Source organism: Sphaerodactylus townsendi, linkage group LG07 (genome assembly GCF_021028975.2).
Source record: "Sphaerodactylus townsendi isolate TG3544 linkage group LG07, MPM_Stown_v2.3, whole genome shotgun sequence".
In the NCBI taxonomy this organism is placed as follows: domain Eukaryota; kingdom Metazoa; phylum Chordata; class Lepidosauria; order Squamata; family Sphaerodactylidae; genus Sphaerodactylus; species Sphaerodactylus townsendi.
Genome location: NC_059431.1, coordinates 2,739,593 through 2,759,614, shown reverse-complemented (window position 1 = coordinate 2,759,614; position 20,022 = coordinate 2,739,593). Strand labels below are relative to the sequence as shown.

The window sequence follows — 20,022 nt, the reverse complement described above, 5'->3', positions numbered from 1 at the left end:
TGCTGCTGCTGCTGCACGGGAAGAAGGCCCGGCTCCGGCCATGCGCCGGGCAGGCAGGCAGGGGAGGCCCGGAGGGCGGCGGCGGGAAGGGTGGTCCGGCGGACGGGCTCCAGCCAGCTCGTCCTGGCCGCCGGGAGTGCAGCGCAGCGCAGCGCACGACACGACACAAGCCAGAGCCCGGCCCGGCGGTAGGCGGCGAGCGAGCGAGCGAGCGAGGGAGGGAGGGAGGGAGGAAAGGGTTAAGGCTCGGCTCGCCCCGCCCCCGCCGGGCCCTGCGCTCCGCTCCGCTCGGCGGGCCGCACAGCCGCCGCCGCCGCGATCCCGAGCCGCCCGCCCGCTGCGCCCTGCTGGCCTGGCCTGGCCGGTGCCGTCGGGCGCGCCGGGCGCCATGTGAGGGGGGCGAGGGAGGGGCGCCGCCGCCGCCGCCGCCGCCGGGCGGGCATGGAGTGGGAGAAGGCGGGCGTCCGGCGGGGCCCGGGCCTGGCGCTGCGGCTGGACGAGGCGGAGGGCTGCTGGGCGGGCGCGGGCGCGGGGCGGCTGCGGCCCTCCTCGTACCGGGCGCTGCGCAGCGCCGTCTCCACCCTGGCCCGCCTCGACGACTTCTACTGCGAGAAGATCGGCGCCGGCTTCTTCTCCGAGGTCTTCAAGGTGAGACCCCGCCCTCGCAGCGCGGCCCCCACCCTCCGTCCGTCCGTCCGGGGCCTGGGCCGGGGGGGGGGTCTTGGGTGGCGAAGGTGCGGGCCCGCGTGCATGCGCGGTGGTGGCCCCGGAGGGTCGCGGAGCCGGCCTGCCTGAGCCCCGCTGCTGGGCTGGGCGGCCGTGGGCAGGCGCGTGCCAGGGTGCCCGGCTGCTGGGCTCTTGTGGGCCGCCTCCTGCCCTCTGCCCTCCGGGGGGTGGGACCGGCCGAGGGGCTTCTCCGTCCTCAGAGGGGCCATCCCAGGAGCGGCCCCGCGACGCTGGCTGCTGCTGCTGCTGCTGCCCTGAATGCCGGCCACGGCTGCTGGCTGAGGGTCGCGCGGCGGGCGGGGGGTGGGGGAGCTCAGGAGCCCCTGGCGCCCGCAGTGCTGGGTTTTGCCCCAGCGGCCTGCCTCTCTTCCTGGAGGGCCCCAAATCACCCCATCAGGATCAGGGGATGAAAGGTGGGGAGGCCTGGTCCCCCCCCCCCCTTGCGCAGAAGAAACTGGGTTTGAATTGGTCTGATTCGTGAGTCTCGCCCCCCCCCCCGGCCCCCAAGAAAGTCAGCCATGCCAGCCCCAGACAGGGTGGTCCTGTGGGGGGAGGGGAGGTGGGGCTTTGTGGAAATGCTGGCCAGGACTTCCTGCGTCCTCTCAGGTGGGCTGAGCAGGTTGAGCCAGTCTTTGCAGGTGGCCTGCCCAAGGTGGGGGGGACCAGACCTGGGAGGGTGGGCTGACCGACTGCATGGCTCGAGGAGCATGGTGCCCGGCTGCCTGGCCTAGCCTCAGCGCCCCCCCCCCCCCAGCTGTTCCTGCTGAAGCTTCCAGGGGGCCTGTATTACCCTCACGAGATGCAGGCCCCAAAGCGCTGACCTCCACCCTCCGCCGGACTGGTCAGCTCACCCCTCAGTTCTGTCAAAATTTGCCAGGGCTGAGGGGGGGAGCTGGGCTGGATTCGGGGGAGGGGGGGTTGGGACTGCTGGGTCACTGGAGAAAATCAATTCCCTCCCTAGGAAGCTCATGGCACCCCCCACGCCCCCTCCGGGTCCTTCTGCTCCTCGCCAGGACCACTCCCTTCCTATGCTCCCCGCCCCCCCCCCCCCGCCGAAGTGGAGAGACCTGCTTTGGGGGCTTTCAATGGAGCCTGGGAAGATTCATTCCTGCCCCCACAGGCCTTGTGGACCCCCTTGGAGTCCCTGGCTGGCCCCCTGCTTGGTTCTCCTGCAAGCAGAGTTGCCCACCCTGTCTCTTCTGTGACGCTGCCAGCCCTTTGTGGGTGGCGGGGGCACCCTCCTAACTCCTCAGGGCCCGCCTGCGATTGGCCCTGGGTGGGCAAAGGGGCAAAGTCCACGGTGCCTGTCGGTGCCCAGGCAGGAGAGGAAGCGAAAGCAGGGGCATCCAGGGCGGTGCGGGCAGGGCAAGGTCCTCTCAGCTCCTGGGGCAGCTGGGCTTGGGGAGGGGCAGGGGCAGAACCCCACGCTGGGGCTGGCTTTCCCAGCTGCCGGCCCTCCCTCCCTCCCTCCAGCGGCGGCAGCTTCCGAGTTCTCCGCCTGCCTGTGATGTTTACCTTTGCTGTCCTGCATCTTGTTGACCTGTCATGAATCGGGGCCGGCCACTGTCCTGCTGAGCAGACCCACCTCTGGAGCAGGGCCTGTCTCCGCAGCAGGGGGGGGGGGCTGTGTGGTGTCCCCCTGTTGCTGTGGCCAAGGCCGTGGCTGCCCACTGCATGTAGCCACCTTGAGTGGCTACTGGGCCCATTCTTGCAGATCCCCCTCTGGGCCCACGTGGCTTCCTGAAGGGCTAGCACGGGTGACTCTGTCCCCAGGTTGTGGGGCTCTCTGCTCTTTTTTGAGCCCCCCCCCCCCGTCCTTTGGCTTTGTCTTGCTCTCCCTGCAGAGATGGCCAAGCAAGGCAGGCTGTCTGTCGGTCGGTCTGTCTTTCTGTTGGTCTGTTGGTCTGTCTGTCTGTCTGTCGGTCGGTCGGCATGCAGCCCTCCATCTTTCGGGCTGGCCTGCTTGTGCCCCTTGGAGTTCCCAGCTCCAGATATTCTGGGCTTTCTGGCTTTCTAGTCCAGGCTTCCCTGATCGGTCCAACGCTCTCCTCCGGCTCCACATTTCAGCCATGGGGGTCGTGGGTTTAGCGCTGAACCAGAAAAGAAGCATGTAGGCTTTTATGTTGATATATGTATATCCCACTCTGCACAGTTTGGACTCCAAGAAACTTTTAGCACACTGCTTTCCTGTCTCCGTTGTCTTACAAAAAGAGCCCTGTGAGGTAGGCCAGGCTGAGAGTTTGTGATGGACCCGGGGTTACCCAGCCAGTTTCCGTGGCAGAAGTGGGGGGTTGAACCCAGAGTTGCCCAACGTCCTCGTCTGCTACTCTGTCTGCAGCGGCACCTCGCTGGCTCTTGGCTGCTCTGGGTTTGTGGCGGTGGCGTGCCGGAGGACCAGTCGTTGCCAGTGGGGAGGCTGCAGGTTCCTTGTGTGGGGTCCTGCGGTTGCTGGGATTGGTTTTCATCCCCCTCTTGGCCTGAGCTCAGCTGCTGGAGCGAGGGGGGTGCCGGGCCTTTCTGTGCTAGCTCCTCTTGGGGTCCGGGAGTCCTGGCAGTGTGGCTGCATCAGTACACAGGGGTGTGGGATGTGTGTGTGTGCGCGCATGTGGGTGATTGGTGCGGGTGGGGGGAGGAGAATAGCTTTCCCTGTTCTCCGTAGAAGGTACCAATCCCTCTGCTTGCCCTGGCTGTTGTATTTGCAGGCCGAAATGTTTTTCCGTGGGTTGGATCCTCCCCGTTGGGCAGCCACTCCACTCTGCACATCCCTGCCCATCTGAGCAACCTCTGTGCGACCGACCAGCTGGCGTTGCCAGGAAACTCCGCTCACTGGCCTCGTCCTCCCCGCCCCCCCCCCCGCATGCTGCCCCCGGAAGGGCTTTGTTTGATCCCAGCCAGTGGTGCTTCCGGGCGCTTGAGGCCTGAGCCTGACCTCTGGCATTAGAAGGGATTTTTCCCCCTGTGGGGGGGGGGTCTTGTCCAAAGCCTCCCCTGGCTCAGCTGGAAGGCCTCTTCTGCCAGGATTCTCCTCTGGGCAGCCTGCTCTTCTGCATGCGCACTGCATGGGGGGGGGGTGCACTGGATGGCCTTTGGGAGACCTTTTGCTCTGCTTTGGAAGCTGGCTGTAGAAACTTTGGCTTAGTTTCCAGAGGTTTGTGCCAGATCGGGTGGGTCTGTCTGTGCCCTGGGAGGGAAGGGGCCGTGGCAGGGGATTCTGAGCAGCACCCCCGTCCCCCAGGTTGTTTAGGGTGCTGCTGGGCCACTGCTGTGCTGGTGTCTGTCTGAGTAGGCCAGCCAGGTCTCCAGAGCTGCCCCCCCCCCCCCCGGCACGCAGGCTCCTGGGCTGTGCTCTGCCTGGTGGGTTGGCAGCTGCGCAGGCCGGCCGGACCGCCTGGGGCTGGGGTGGGGCGGGGGGGGGGCGGTGCTGGGTGCCAGTGCGGAGTCAGTGCGCATGCATGCCTGTGGGTCGAAGGGAGGGGGGCGGGGGCAGGGGGAGCAGGGCTGGCTCAGCTCCCGGAGGCTGTCATGCTGCTGTTTCTGTAATGCGGGCGGGCTGGAATTTCTTCCGGGGCTGGGGCCCGGATCTTGGTGGAGGGGGGGGGGCAGAGGCCTCCCCAGCCAGACTGTGGAATGTTGCAAGGGGGGGGGGGGATGAGGCTAGAAGCCTTGGGCGGCGGGGTGGTCTTCTGGCTGGTTGGGAAGGTGGATGGCAGATTCTCACAGCTCAACTCTTTTGGAAATGTCCCTGGATTATGGGCCTGGTGATCGGAGACCCCCAGGGTGGGGATGGGGGGGGATCGGAAGCGGGTGGCATCGCAGCAGGAATGACTACTGCTGTCTTTCCCCAGCTCACTCTGAGCCAGAACCCCCACACACACACACACGGAGGTGGAGCCAGCATGCAGGCCCCCTGGCACCCCCCACTCCGCCCTCTGACCGGCTGCCTTCCTGCCAGCGTGGGGTAGTGGTTAAGAGCAGGTGGACTCTAATTTGGAGAGCCGGCTTTGATTCCCCACTCCTCCGTGTGAGTGGCAGACTCTTCTCTGGTGAATTGGATTTGTTTCCCCACTCCTCCACGTGAAGCCTGCTGGGTGACCTTGGGCCAGTCATAGTTCTCTCAGAACTCTCTCAGCCCCACCTGCTTCACAAGGCACCTGTTGTGGGGAGAGGAAGGGCAAGGAGCTTGTAGGCTACCTGGAGTCTCCTTACAGGAGAGGACGGTGGGGTATAAATCCAAACTCCCCCTCCTCCTCTTCTTCTACCCGTGGGGTGGGCAGTGGCTCTTTCCCAGGGGGGGCTGTTTCCTGTGTCAGGAGCAGCTTCGTGCTGGGGGGCCAGCTAATCTGGGTCTGCCCCTGCCTCTCTCTGGGGTGCTCTTGGGGGGACTTCCGTGTTCTGTGTGGTTGTGATGAAGGCGTCCGTGTGTGGTGGGGAGCTTGCAGCCTCAGGGGAGGGGGGCAAGGGGGTTGGTGTCAGCCGTGCGAATGGGCCCAGGCAGAGCAGGAGGGGAGGGGAGGGCTTGTGCCCTCCTTCCGCTTTGGCACTTATGGGGAGACCTGCCGGTGGGGAGAAGCCATTGCTGGCCGTCGTTCCTGGGATGTTTGGGGAACCTCCTGACCCGGCGCCTCCTTCTCTGAATGGTTCCAGGAGGTCAGCCGTGCTTTTCTGCAGCAGAAGAGCAAGACTTCAGGCTACCAGCCCCTTAGAGACCCACAAGATTGGGGGGGGGGGGGGTTGGGGCTTCAGAGGTGCCAGAGCCCCCAGGGGGCAAATGCAAGCAGGAGTCTTCCAGGAGTATCTCCTGCTTCTGGAGTCTCTCCTCCGCCCCTCCCTGCCAGCCCTCCTTGGGTGCTGCTGGGGCCCTGCCAAGCCCTGGGGCACGGCAGGCAGGCAGGCAGGGTGGGGGTGGGGGTTTGTTCCTCGGAGAAAGGCTGGGCCGGCCAGGGTGGGGCAAGGCTCAGGCTGCCAGTCAGGGTGTGTGTGTGTGTGGGGGGGTGTTGCAGAATTCCTGCTCGGGGGCATAACCCCTCCATATTGTCCTAAGCGTGAGCATTAGTTCTAATAATAACCCAGAGTTTTCTCCTTTGAACTTGGGTGTTTCTCTTGACTGTTTTTGTGGGGGGGGGCTGTCAGTTTGGGAAGGCAGGGCTTTAGAGGAGCAAAGACAGCCCCCGGCGAACTCCTGTTGGGGTCAGAGTCCACCCTGCCCCCCCCCCCGCCCCGGCTACCCCTCTGCAAACTCTTTGCCTGCAAACCAGGCCTGCTGTCCAGAGGCTGGCGTGAGCCTGGCGCTGCCTGCTTTCGAGGAGGGGGTGGGGGCCGTGCCTCTCAGCTGTGCCCCTGGAACCTCTTAAAGAGGACACCTGGGAGAGGCGTGTTGGGGCTGGCAGGTTTTCCAGGCAGGATCCCATGACTGGAATTTTTTGTGGGGGGGGAGGGGGGAGTTGTCTTGTCCCTGATGTGGTCCCACTGAGCAGGGGCAGAAGGAGTGTGTGTGTGGCTTCCCCGCCCTGCCTGCCCTTCTGCCATGGAGGCCAGGGCAGTGCATCTGGCTCCCCCCTCCTGCCTTTGGGCCTCCAACAGCCCTGCCAGGTTGGCTAGGCTGAGAGGGAGAGGCTGGGCCAAGGTCACCCAGCAAGCAGAAGCTTGAACCCAGGACTCTTCACCTGATGCTTCCACTACCGTCTGCACCACTGTGGCTTGGAAGGAAATTTTGGGAAAGCAGGAAGAGGCTTTCAAGGAGCCTTTCCGGGTTGCTGATTCTTTCTCTTCAGCCGTGTTTGGTGTTTATACTTCGTTATCTTCCCTTTGGGTTGTCCTGAGACAGCCCACCCTGAGGGGCAGGCTGGGGGTCCAACCCGTTTGGCTGATGGGAGGATTGGGGCTTCCCTGCTCGTTGGGGGGCGGGGCGGGGCGGTGAGGGAGGAGAGTCTGCCTGCCTTGAACTTGGTCTGTGATCTCCCAGATGTTTTGAAATCGGCCCACCAGCTGTTGTGTGGCGGAGAACCACAGCCCCCCCCCCTTTGGCAGTGCAGGCCACAGACTCACAACTGCACACAGCCCAGAGCTGAGCAGGACTCCCTCAGAGTCGCGCTTGGAGGGCGGGGCGGGGGAGGTTGGCTACCTGGGCCCTTCCTCCTGGGGCAGCCAGGTGGGCCAGTACAAAGAAGCGGCCACTTGGGGCTCTGTGGCTGAGCTGCCTTCTGGGAGTGGGGAGGGGGCTTGCCGCCTCCTCAGTAAAGCGGTCCCACTTATGTAGGGGTGTGTGTGTGTGTTTTTTTTGGGGGGGGGGGTCTCCTTAGCCTTGTTTGGGGTTTTTTTGTGTTTATTTAGATTTATATCCTCCCTGTTACGGTGAGGCTCAGGGTGGATAACAGCAAGTCAAGCATACATTTAAAACCAGGGACGTTTATAACCGATCAAGCTCCATGAAATAGTAATAGTCGACAGGGCTACCAATCTTGATCCTCTTGGATCTGAGATTGCAAATGCCTCAGCAGACCAGGTGCTCAGGAGCAGCAGCAGCAGCAGAAGGCCCTTGCTTTCACCTCCTGCAGGTGAGCTCCCAAAGGCACCTGGTGGGCCACTGCGAGTAGCAGAGAGCTGGACTAGATGGACTCTGGTCTGATCCAGCTGGCTCGTTCTTATGTTCTTATGAAATGGCCCTGTCATCTCCCAGCAGAGTTGACTAACAGGCCGTCTGCAAAGTGGGGAGGGGGACCCTTGGCCGGGGTTGGTGGGTGGTGGGTCCCTGCTTGCCTCTATGGGACTGGCCCACAGTGCAGCTTCCAAGGGGAGGACCCGGAAGCAGAGAGGGGCTTTGGTTGTAGCCCTTGGTTGAGGTGGGGTTTCGTGTCCTTGGCAGACTTCCGCACTTTGCTGTGTTCTTGCAGAGTGGTTGCTTGGCCATAAAAGGCTCTTTCGGCCTTTGGTGCTGGGCAGGGTCCACAGCCCGTGGGCAGGGCTGGGGCAGGGCGGGAGGGGGGGCCTTCCCCTCCCCCCCACCCAGCAGGTGCTTGTTTCTCCCTGCGTTGCCGATGCCAGCAGAGAAGCTGCACCCTGCCCAGGAGACGCTGCTGACAGGGAGATGTTTGGCTTCCCCTCAAAGGATCATGGGAAGTGTAGTTCTTGTGGAAGTGCCAAGAATAGTTTGTTAGCTCCTGGGCAGGACTGCGGCTCTGAGGGTCTCCCGGGGGGCAGCTGTGACAGTTGGGGCTCAGGGCAGGGCAGGATACCTGGTTCTGGTTGGGTCGGGGCTCATGGAGCGAACGCCGCTCCTGCGCACCACGTACTGGTGCTTTGGGTCTCCCAGCCCCTGACGTCTCTTCGTGGGGGAATTCGGCTTGTCAGCCAGGCTGGAGAATGCCCCACTCAGCCTTCAAACTCACCAGGACTGGCTCTGGGCCAGTGAGTGGCTTTCTCTTTCATCCTAGCCTACCTTACAGGGTTGTTTTATGGACCAAATGGAGGCACCCTGCCCTGAGTGTCTGGGAGGAAGGGCAGGAAACATACAGCAGTCTGCTCAGATACATTGCAGGGGGAAAGGGACCCGTCTGTCCCTCCCGTTCACAGAAGAGCAGGTGAGGCAGGCCTCTGGGTACCAGCTGCCCCCGGTTTCCACTGTGGTGTAACAGTTAAGGTGTCAGAGGGCCAGGATCGAACCCCTTCTGTTGCATGAAACTCACTGGATGACTCATGACCCTCTCCTCAGCGTAACCTACCTTAAAGGGGTGTGAAGAGGATGCGGTCCAGAGTGCTCCAGAGCAGTGGGCCACCGAGAGCACCTTGGAAGAGGTGGGCAGACAGGCAGGGAGTCCACATTGCCCGGCTGACGTGGCCTGGATCTGCCCAGACCTCCAAGGACGTTCCTGCTGCTGCCCCTGGCCCAGTTCACTGCCTGAGTCCTTTGGGCACTCAGGGGGTGACCAGCAAATACTGGACGTCGGTTGTTGCCAGTGGAAACAGCCCCGCCTGCCCCCCGGCAGCTGATTTTGGAAGAGGAGCCTCCGTTGAAATCTTTTCAGGACAAATCTCAGGAACCGGCATCCAAGGAACCTTGCAGCGTTCAAGGAATGGGGAGCCAAAGAGCTCTGGCATCTCCCCCTTGGGGGTTCAGGAAGTCTGATTTGTTGGGAGCAGGCAGGGTTGGCGTTCCTGGGATGGAGAGCAGGGGTCTCCCGCCTGCCCTTGCCCGAGTCGGAGGGTGTCGGGACATTACAGCAGAGGGCTGGGAGCCGGCTGCGGCTTTCCTCCTCTTCAGTGCCCCCGGGGACATCAGGAGGACAGCCCCCTGCCTCATACAGTGGCCGACTGGTTGCCCCGGAGGGCCAGGCAGACAGACCGAAGAGGCCGAGGCTGGCACTGGGCTTAAGAGGCTGACTGACTGCCTCTAGACATGGAGGCTCCCTTTACTCACCAAGACTAGTGACCATTGGTGGAACTCCCTCAACGAATCGGCCTGTTCCTCTTTCATGTTCTGGCCACTAATTCCCCTGCTGAATGACTGGTTGGGTGTCCAGGGTGTTCTGCGTGCCATGGGCCTCTTTCTCCCCCACCCCCACCCCAGGCAGCTGGGCCGCGTGGAGGCCTGGCAGGCCGTGCTGGGGGAAGAAGGCAAGAGCGACACGGGTGATCTCTGTGCCCCACAGCTGCTCCATAACTGAAGGGGGTCAGAGAAGGGTGGTGTGTGCAGCCCCTGGGCCATTGACTGGTGGTGCTCGGGGGGCTGCTGAATGGGGGGGGGGTTGTTGTTTCCGGTTGGTCTCCTGCAGCAGTGGCGTAGGAGGTTAAGAGCTCATGTATCTAATCTGGAGGAACCGGGTTTGATCCCCAGCTCTGCCGCCTGAGCTGTGGAGGCTTATCTGGGGAATTCAGATTAGCCTGTGCACTGCCACACGCGCCAGCTGGGTGACCTTGGGCTAGTCACAGCTTCTCGGAGCTCTCTCAGCCCCACCCACCTCACAGGGTGTTTGTTGTGAGGGGGGAAGGGCAAGGAGACTGTCAGCCCCTTTGAGTCTCCTGCAGGAGAGAAAGGGGGGATATAAATCCAAACTCCTCCTCCTCTTCCTGCGGCCAGCCCCACCCAGCCTCATCTCTGCCCACGGCCTGTGTCCACAACAGTCTCCCTCCCTGGCTGGTGGCCGAGGCCGACCTGCGTTGCAGCTGTGTTGACTAAAAAGGGAAAGAGCAGAGAGCTGACTGCAGGGGGGAGGAATGCGGAGCGTCCTCGGATGGTGCGGAAGGGTGTGGGGAGAGGACGGCGGGCAGGGAGAGATCTGGCCGAGAGGGCCTGTTGACCGACCGACCGAGCCCTCAAGAAGGCCGGCTGAACTGAGAAGTTAGGCATGAAATGCGGGTGGGTGGGTGGGTGCACAATGCGGTCCCTGCTGGCAGAAGGTGAGGTCGTGGGGGATGCCTGCCCAGCTCACATGGATCAGATGTTGCCTGTCAGAGAGGCAGTGTGGTATAGCAGCTAGAATGCTGAGTTTGAATCCCCCACTTGGGCTGTGAAGCCCACCTGGGGTGGTGGGTGGTGGGTGGTATTGGGCATACCCTCTCTTGGCCTAACCTGTCTGGAAAACAGGGAATCTCATCTCTGTGTGTGACAGTGTGATGTTGTGGTTATAATATTGGCCCAGGGTCTGGAAGACCTGGATTCAGATTCATGCTCAATCGTGGAGCTTGCTGGGAGAGCTAACGAGGCTCTTGTCAGAATCCAGCGTGGGAGGGCAGCCTGGGCCCTCTCTGAGCCCCTTGGAGGCAGCGTGGGGTGAAATGATGGTAGAGAAAATGAGTGTCTATGACAGTGGTGGCGAACCTTTGGCACTCCAGATGTTATGGACTACAATTCCCATCAGCCCCTTCCAGCATGGCCAATTGGCCATGCTGGAAGGGGCTGATAGGAATTGTAGTCCATAACATCTGGAGTGCCAAAGGTTCGCCACCACAGGTCTATGAGCAAAAGATGTGACTTCTGCTCTCCGACCCATGGCACCCCACAGCCACTCCGGACTATTTGGGCCCCGACCGCATGGCATTCCAGGATGCTCAGGCGCACCTCCAGCCCAAGAGCATCAGAAGAGCCCTGCTGGATCTGACCCGTGGCCCATCTAGTCCAGCATCCTGCCTCATACAGTGGTCAACCAGTTTCTCTGGAGGACCATGCAAAGGGGGCACAGAAGACAAGGCCTTCCCGGAAGTTGCCTCCTGGCGCTGGGATGCAGAGGTGGACTGAATGTGGAAGTTCAGAAGGCAAAGCTCATCCCAGCAGAGTAGGAACGAAACTGGTGGTCCATCGAGGCCAGCATCCCGTCTCGTACAGTTGCCAGTCCCTCTGGAGGGCCAAGACCAGGGCTTGGAGACTGAGGTCTTTCCCTGAAGTTGCCTCCCGGCGCTGGGATGCAGAGGTGGGCTGCCTCTGAAAGTGGGTGCTCCCCTTGATCACGACATTAGTAGCCACTGATAAGAGCTGTCCTTCTGCATGACTCTGCCTGATCCCCTGCTAAAGATGACTCTGCCTGTGGCCGCCACCACCACCACCTCTGGCACCAAATGCCACATGTTAGTGGCTCACTGGGTGGAGAACTAGTTCCTCTTGTCTGTCCTGCGCCTGCAGCCCTGCAGCTCTTTTGGGCTACTATTCTGGAAGGGGGATGAAAGGCTCTCTTTGTCCACACTCTGTGCTCCATGTATAATTTTGTACACTTCTATCCTGGCCCCCTTTAATTGTCTCTCTTCTAATCTGAAAAGTCCTGGACTCTCCCTGGGAGGAAAGGGATTCCAACACCCATAAAACCCTCTTGGTTGCCCTCTTCTGCCCTTTTCCCCAGCCATGTGGAATCCTTTTTGGGATACGGCAGCCAAAACGGCACACGGTATTTCTGATCGAGGCCGAACTGTAGATCTAGACAGGGATGTTACAATAGTGGCTCTTTTATTTTCAGTCCCTTTCATAATCACCCTCGGCGTGGACTTGGCCATTTTCACTGCTGCAACCCACTAGGCCCGTGGTGGCGAGCCTTTGGCACTCCAGATGTTATGGACCACAATTCCCATCATCCCCTTCCAGCATGGCCAATTGGCCATGCTGGCAGGGGCTGATGGGAATTGTAGTCCATAACATCTGGAGTGCCAAAGGTTCGCCACCACGGCACTAGGCTGACATTTTCATTGACTGATCTACGACCCCAGAAATCTTTCTCTGCCCCTCTTAGCCTCTGCCTGGAGTTGGATTTTTTGTTCCACGGAGCATCACCGTGTACTTACCTCGCTGAACTTTGTCGGCCACATTTTTGCCCATTCACTCAACTTGTGGAGATCCCAAATAATTTTGTATCAGACTCAACCATGACACTTGTCAGAGTCCAGAGAGAGAGAAAGAGATCCACTTGCACGTCTGCCTTTCCCCAAACCTTTTGACCTCAGTCCTTTTCGCATGTGTGGTTTTGCAACGTGTTGCGCCAGCTGTCCCGGCAGACCCCCTCGGCCCAGAGAAACAATTCGAAAGAAAAATCATTCAACTGAGAACCCAAACCGGCCAAAAGGAACCGGTTGTCTCTCCATGGAGGACGAGGTCAGCACAGCCTTTCTCCTTAGCCCTTGTCTAAGGTCTCTGTCTGTGCCCGAGTGCCGTCCCCGTAGCAGCTGCTCTGGGAGCGGAATGAACTTGGTTGGGACCTCCTCAGCCTCCCCGCTGGGCACCTTCAGAAATCTGGAAGCCTTTCTGCTTTGGTAAGGCAGAGAGGAAAGGATGCTGGCTGCGGAGAGCGTGGGCAGGGCAGGGGGCAGGGCCACCGAGGGCAGCTCAGGCAACCTTAAGAACATGAGAACAAGCCAGCTGGATCAGACCAGAGCCCATCTAGTCCAGCTCTCTGCTACTCGCAGTGGCCCACCAGGTGCCTTCTTTGGCAGCTGCTTTTCAAGGAAGTGTCACACCTGGTGATCCCGGGCACAGTCGTGAAGCAGACCTGCTTGGCAGCCAACAGCTTCTGTGCCAAAGGCTGCAGTCCTCCTGGCAAGCTGTCAGGAATTTCACCTGACCCTTCAGGTGAGTGTCTCGTGCTCGTGTGTGTGGTGAAGCGTTGCTTTCAGGAAAGGCTTGCACCTGAGGGGACCTGTGGCAGAGGAGTGAAGCGACAGAGGGTTGCTTTGTCTTGAGAGAATGTCAGAGCGTTGAAGCCGCAGCTACTGCGTTTGCGTTCTTTGGACAGTTGATGATTGCTCTCAGGAATAGCTTCCCCTTCCTACCCCCCCCCCCGAGGCTGGAACTGTGGGGCTGTTGCCCTGCGGTGCTTTGCATGAGGCCCAGGGGTTCGCTCCTGAGTGGGGCTCAGCTGCAGCAGCAGGGAAGACGGGATCCAGTCATGTACACAGAACCCAGGAACACCCCATGACATCAAGGAAGTGTCTTCTGGACCTCTTTTTGGCTTCTCTGGGGTGGACCAGGTGGCCAGGGCTGAGGGCTTCCTTCTTGGGCGGGGGGCTGCCCTTCTGGGGCAGGACATCTAATGCGGGTAGTGGTCCCGTGCAGCCGGGAGCTGGAAGATATTGGGGTGGGGGCCTGCCCCCTAAGAGAAACCCAGGTTGGTACAGCTTGGTGGTTATCATCCGAATCCAGGGGGAGCGTTTGCATCACAGTGATTCTGCAGTGTTGGTTACTGATCGCTTACTGCCATGGTGGCGAACCTATGGCACGCCAGATGTTCATGGACTACAATTCCCATCAGCCCCTGCCAGCATGGTCAATTGGCCATGCTGGCAGGGGCTGTTGGGAATTGTAGTCTATGAACATCAGGAGTCCCATAGGTTTGCCACCACTGGCTTGCTGGGTTCAATTCAAGGTGCTGCTGATCACCTAAATGGCTCTTTATTCCGCCTGTCCAGGAATCTGCCTCTCAGCCCAGGTTAGGGGCCCCCAGGTGGCGAGTGGTCAAAAAAGAGTCCATGAGCCAGATTTCGTCTGGAACTCTGCACGTCCACAGGACGGAGAGCCACAGAGGGGCACCGAATGAAGGGCCACTGAGGGTCTCCCGCCTGAGAAGGGCTCTCCTGGCCACCATCAGCACCTTGAGTGGAACTGTCGGCCCAGACACCTACAGGCCTCTGGTGGGGCGCTTGCAATGCGATTCCACAGTGCGGGGCTGTTCAGGCTCAGTCTGGGTGGGGATGCTGTCAGCTGGTGTGGCTGGCCCACGACTGAGTGCAGCCCACCACATCTGGGCTTGAGTGCGCTCCTGCCCTTTGTGGCTAGTGCTAGCACATTGGACCCGGTTGGGTCCAGGAAGAAATCAGTGCTTCTCCACGGGGAGGCGGAGGTTCTGGGTCCCGAGGAAGGCCCCGGAAACACACTTCCGTTCCCCTGGGCTTTTAACGAAGGGGTTGATTCAAACAGTCTGGAAACTGTATTGTCGGAGGCTTTCACGGCCGGAATCACTGGGGTGTTGTGGGGTTTCCAGGTTGTATGGCCGTGTTCCAGTCACATTCTCTCCTGACGTTTCGCCTGCATCTGTGGCTGGCATCTTCAGAGGATCTGATGGTAGTAAAGCAAGTGGAGTCTAGATACCTGTCCAATGTCCAGGGTGGGAGAAAGAAAGTCTGGAAACTGTTATTTTAAGCTGCCAGTGGTCTGTTTTTGTGGTCTGTGTTGGGCTATTTTTTTAATGCTGGATTTTAATTACCGGTAATATCCTTTCGTTGGTTTTTTTTTTAATGTTGTCAGCCACCTTTGGTAGATTCCTGGACAGGTGGCATAAATTTTCCGGACAAGTGGAGTAAATAACGCCCCTGATACCAAAGGGCCGGCTGCAGAGCTGTTTTGAGAAGGGTCAGGAAAGGTCCCCACCGGCTGGCTGCTGACCAGGATGAGTCTGCTGAATTCAGAACCAGCTGTTGTTTCTGGGTAGATGGAAGATTCTCCCAGAATGCCTCTCTTTGCTGGGCAGGGCTGCAGGTGGGATATGTCTGAGTGCTCCCTCGTGTGGAAACAGAAAAGGCTTCTGAAGGGAGAACTAAACAGGTTGTGGGGGATGTGCTCAGCCCAGTCTGAGCGTGTGGCACTAGGTTTCTACCTGCAGGGTGTGCTTTCCTGAGTGGGCATTGAACAGTGTGCGCTCAGAAGCGGGACCCTCCATTCCGCCGCCTCCTTTTGCTCCGTAGGGACTGTTTGGCTGCTGCGGCTGCCTGGGTCCAGGGCTGGGGTCCTGGTTGGGGGTCTGAATGGGCAAGAGATGCAGGGGGCGGAGCAGGGCTGCCTTCTGGGGTCAGGCATGGACTGAGGGGTCCTCGACCAGCTGAACACCAGTCAAGGCCGCTGGTGGAGGCTTCATTGCAGGACTAGGATGGAGTGCTTAAAACGTTTCTGTAGGGTTCCCGTGGCAGTGAGCACCAAAACATTAAACATTTTCCATGATAAACCAGTGATTAAAATCAAGTATATGTGTCAAACAAGTTTAAAAAACCCTCCACACGTAACAGCAAAACTAGGGCAGAGTCCTCCTAGGAAGGGCCTGCCAGACAGAATTTACAAAGTCTTATCCTGCTAACAAATCATATTGATAGAGGCAGACGCCCGCCCTCCCTCCCCCAGGAGGGACTTCCAAAGTTTTGGTGCCTCAACCAAAAAGGCCCTTTCTTGGGCTGCCTCCCATCATCCTCTGATGACAGCAGCACCCAAAGTAGGATTTCCAAAGATGTCTGGAATGGACAAGCGACCAGACAGTCTTCAAGGACAGTCCCACATATGGCACATTGCAGTAATCTAACCTAGATTTTACCAGGGCAGGGATCACAGTGGCCAAATGTTTCCTGCCCGGAAGGGCTACAGCTGGTTCACCAGCAGCACTGGCCACCGCTGCAACTTGTTTACCTGGCCAGGCCAGAGGCCTGGGTCCAGCAACACCCCCAAGCTACAAATCTGCCCCTTGAGAGGGAACGCAGTCCGGTCCAGAACAGGAGATACCCCAGTTCCCGAGTCAGACCTTCTGCCCCCCAGGAGCACCTCTGTCCAGTTGGGATTCAGCTTCAGTGTATCCGAACTGCCTCCAGATACCAGTTCTGGGTTCCCCTGAGATCCGCTGGAAGTGTGAAACGGAGCTGAGTGTCGTCTGCACAGTGGTGGCCACTCAGCCCTGATCTAAAGATTGCCATGCCCTTATATAAAGCCGTGGTGCGACCGCACTTGGAGTACTGTGTTCAGTTCTGGTCGCCACATCTCAAAAAGGGTGTCGAAGAGATAGACAAAGTGCAGAGAAGGGCAACGAGGATGATTGAGGGACTGGAGCACCTTCCCTATGAGGAGAGGCTGCAGCGTTTGGGACTCTTTAGTTTGGAGAGGAGGCGGCTGAGGGGGGATAGGATTGAAGTCTATAAAATTATGCATGGGGTAGAAAATATTGACAGAGAGACTTTTCTCTCTCTTTCTCACAATACTAGAACCAGGGGGCATTCATTGAAAATGCTGGGGGGAAGAATTAGGACTAATAAAAGGAAACACTTCTTCACGCAACGTGTGATTGGTGTTTGGAATATGCTGCCACAGGAGGTGGTGATGGCCACTCACCTGGATAGCTTTAAAAGGGGCTTGGACAGATTTATGGAGGAGAAGTCGATCTATGGCTACCAATCTTGATCCTCCTTGATCTTGCAAATGCCTTAACAGTCCAGGTGCTCGGGAGCAGCAGCAACAGGAGGCCATTGCGTTCACCTCCTGCCTGTGAGCTCCCAAAGGCACCTGGTGGGCCACTGCGAGTAGCAGTGTAGTCGACCCACGCGGTCAGCGTAAGAACGAGACGAGACGCGGATCCACCCCCCACCCAACGTTCTACCACGGTGCTGCTGGGTCGGCAGTGCATTACTACAAGCAGAGAGCTGGACTAGATGGACTCTGGTCTGATCCAGCTGGCTTGTTCTTATGTTCTTATGTTCTTATCTCTGGATGACTCTTCCAGGCAGTCCTGGGGGGACATCCTGTCCTCAACGGGACTGAGAAACGCGGGCCCTGCTCTGCGTTCCTGTGGGTGGCCCTTGCACGCCCCAGGGAAGTTGGGGAGGGGGGTGGTGGTCCTGCTCGCCCTCCAAACCCACCCCTGCCTGCTTGCACTCCCCCACCTCAGACTCACCACGGCCCTCCCCCACAGGTGCGCCACCGCCAGTCGGGCCAGATCATGGTGCTGAAGATGAACAAGCTGATCAGCAACCGAGCCAACATGCTGCGTGAGGTGCAGCTCATGAACCGCCTCTCGCACCCCAACATCCTCCGGTGAGCGGGGCGGGGGGGGGGAAGGGGGGCTTGCAGCCACCTGTGCTGGGGAGGGGGAGAGACTTGACCCAACTAAGGAGGCAGGAAATGCCCCCTTCTGAGCTGCTCCAGCCTGAAGAGGATTTCAGGTTCCTCTTCCCTGCAGATTTCTCTCCCAAATCCCCTCGGGCAGAATGGAACTTTTGGTGCCATGTTCTGCCCCTCTGCCTCCTAGAGCCGTGTGCATTTCCCGACATCGTTTGTGTGTCAAATCAGCACTGTGGGTTTAAACGAAGTATACCGTATGCTTAAATGGCACATGGATGCCAGAACATGGACAGCCAGCAGTAACTAGCCCAGTGATGGCGAACCTATGGCACGGGTGCCAGAGGTGGCACTCAGAGCCCTCTCTGTGGGCACGTGCAAACAGAGTGCCCCCTCCACACATCTAGGCTGGCCTGGGCCGCTGGGCTCGATTATTAGCATTAAACCTAAGACCTAGTTTTGAGGAAGCAGTGTAGGTAACCCTGTTAAGCACTGTTAAACTAAAGCGCAATCCTTTACCTGGGAGTAAGCTTGGTTGCTGGCAATGGGGCTTACTCCTGAGTAACGCACGCCTTGGAGCCAACCTTTTTTTCTAAACGAAAACCTCAGTATTCAGGTTAAATTGCCGTGTTGGCCCTTTGCGATAAATAAGTGGGTTTGGGGTTGCAATTTGGGCACTCGGTCTCGAAAAGGTTCGCCATCACTGAACTAGCCTGGCCATCCATCTGTGAAAAGGGCCAGGGGCTGTGTCCTGGGGAGAGTCCCTCATCAGAGGACTCTTTAACCCCAATAAGACCAAAACAGTAAGGAGGGCAGTTGGGCAGTTCGAACTGTTAACCAGCAAACCAGGACAGAACTTTTCTCCTTGACTGAGAGAAAAAAAGGCTATTTTTATTGAGCAGGACAGGAAAAAAATGCAGGCATGGAAAAGTGAGCCCTGCAGTCACTGTGGAGACAGATGCTAACATTACCAAGTTCCCAGCCTCACCTAATCATATTATAGCAAGTAATAGCTTTAAGAAACGAATCAGAATTAGCTTTTTGTCTGATTGCTTTGAGGGATTATCGAGCAGCCCAAGTTGCCCAGAAATCTCGCCCTGAGATCTGACCCATTCTTGCTCTCGGACTTCCAGCCAGAGAAATCTGATGGGCTTGTCTCAGAAATGTATACTTCTAGAAAAATATCAATCTTTCCATTCTCTAAATCTGATCTTTTATAATGACGTGATCACATTTAAAGATCTGATTGCTGGTTATAAGTAACGTGAGGGCAAATAAGCTAGTCAGCGCGCCGCGTACACGAGATGACCTGATACAGCAAGAGAAGGAGGAGGCCCAGCCCAACTCTTAACTTCTTAATGGAGCAGCAGTGGCGTAGGAGGTTAAGAGCTCGTGTATCTAATCTGGAGGAGCCGGGTTTGATTCCCCGCTCTGCCGCCTGAGCTGTGGAGGCTTATCTGGGGAATTCAGATTAGCCTGTACACTCCTACACATGCCAGCTGGGTGACCTTGGGCTAGTCACAGCTTCTTGGAGCTCTTCTTGGAGCTCTTGGAGGGTGTTTGTTGTGAGGGGGGAAGGGCAAGGAGGTATTAAGCCCCTTTGAGTCTCCTGCAGGAGAGAAAGGGGGGATATAAATCCGAACTCTTCCATTAAAAAGCAGTTGATGGACTTTTTCCTGTAGCTGCTTCAACTAATTGTCCCAGATGAGAGCCCCGGTAAGCAACAGAGTTGACTGACAGTTGAAAAGTGCTGTGAACTCTCAGTCAACCTGCCGACTCAGCCAGGAAGGAGGGGCGACGTCACTGCTCCCGCTGCAGCGGTCCGGTCCGTGGTTTGGCTCATGTCGCTGAGGTGCCCAGTTGAGGGGCCCGTCCCGGGCTCGAGGGCTGACCTCTGTGCTCTCCTTCTGCCCCCTCCAGGTTCATGGGTGTCTGTGTGCACCAGGGCCAGCTGCATGCACTGACGGAGGTGAGAGTTGCGGCTGGGTTTGGGCTGTGGGGCAACGGAGCGGGGGAGGGCTGGATCAGGCCTCTTTTGGTGGGGGCAGTGGCTGCAGCGGGGCCGAGGGACGTGTGGGGCTCCTGAGGTGGGAAGAGAAGAGGGGTGGGCTGCCGGCAGGTGCTGCGCCTTCATGACCCCTTCCGGGCATGTCTCCCTTCAGTACATCAATGGCGGGAACCTGGAGCAGCTGCTGGACAGCCCCGCCCCCCTGCCCTGGCCTGTGCGGGGCAAGCTGGCCCTGGACATCGCCCGCGGCCTGCGCTACCTCCACAGCAAGGGCATCTTCCACCGCGACCTCACCTCCAAGGTAGGTAGATTGCCCCCTTTCCTCCTGCCACTGCTGCAGGACCTCTCCTGGGCTGGGGAGGCTGCTGAGGGCCCTTACTGTAGGCGGTTCTCCTTCCCACCCGTCCCAGAACTGCCTGGTGAAATGTGAAGACAACGGCTACACTGCTGTCGTGGGCGATTTTGGCCTGGCTGAGAAGATCCCAACCTACAGGTGAGTCTTGAAGACCTTTCCTGAAGCAGAAGAGCACCCCCGACCCACAGGCCCTGTGTCTTGCCCGCCAAGGAATCTGGACACCAGCCGCCGCCCAAGTTTCTGCCTGGCTTCCCCACCCCCCAGGGAGTTTTTCTCTCCCTCTTTCGGAAAGGTGTAAGCGTGCCATTTTTCTAAACACACCCTAGCTCTGTGGTGGTGAAGCTGTGGCACTCCAGATGTTCATGGACTACAATTCCCATCAGCCCCTGCCAGCATGGCCAATTGCCCTAGCTGATCTTATTCTAAGACAGGCTCCTTAAGTTAGATGTTACAGTGTTTTAAAAACTTCCCCTTACAGTGGAATATCTGGTCAGGCCTGCCGCCCTCCTCCACAGGGCAGGGGCGGCTTGCAGGATCCCAGATCCGATCGCTTCTTCTTGTGGGTGGTCTTTGGGCTGGGAGGCTGTTAGCGTTTCTAAAGCCTGGTTGGGTACAGCGAGATTTCCCCCGCTCTGCCCGTTCTATGCAAAGAGAGAG

General features: G+C 59.0%; 1 protein-coding gene across 2 annotated transcripts in view; it reads left to right on the top strand.

The window, feature by feature from the left end:
- The first annotated feature begins 304 nt into the window (after positions 1-304).
- The window catches only part of TESK1 (testis associated actin remodelling kinase 1), a 32,357-nt gene continuing 12,639 nt past the window's right edge, over positions 305-20,022 (top strand). The window contains exons 1-5 of one of the 2 annotated variants that reach the window (XM_048504476.1): positions 305-648; positions 16,857-16,978; positions 18,923-18,971; positions 19,165-19,311; positions 19,421-19,503. In XM_048504476.1, coding sequence (XP_048360433.1) covers positions 442-648; positions 16,857-16,978; positions 18,923-18,971; positions 19,165-19,311; positions 19,421-19,503 — 608 coding nt within the window. In that variant the 5' untranslated portion in view covers positions 305-441. Of the gene's footprint in view, positions 649-16,856; positions 16,979-18,684; positions 18,719-18,922; positions 18,972-19,164; positions 19,312-19,420; positions 19,504-20,022 lie in introns of those variants that run through there. The other variant, XM_048504477.1, reaches the window with a different exon arrangement.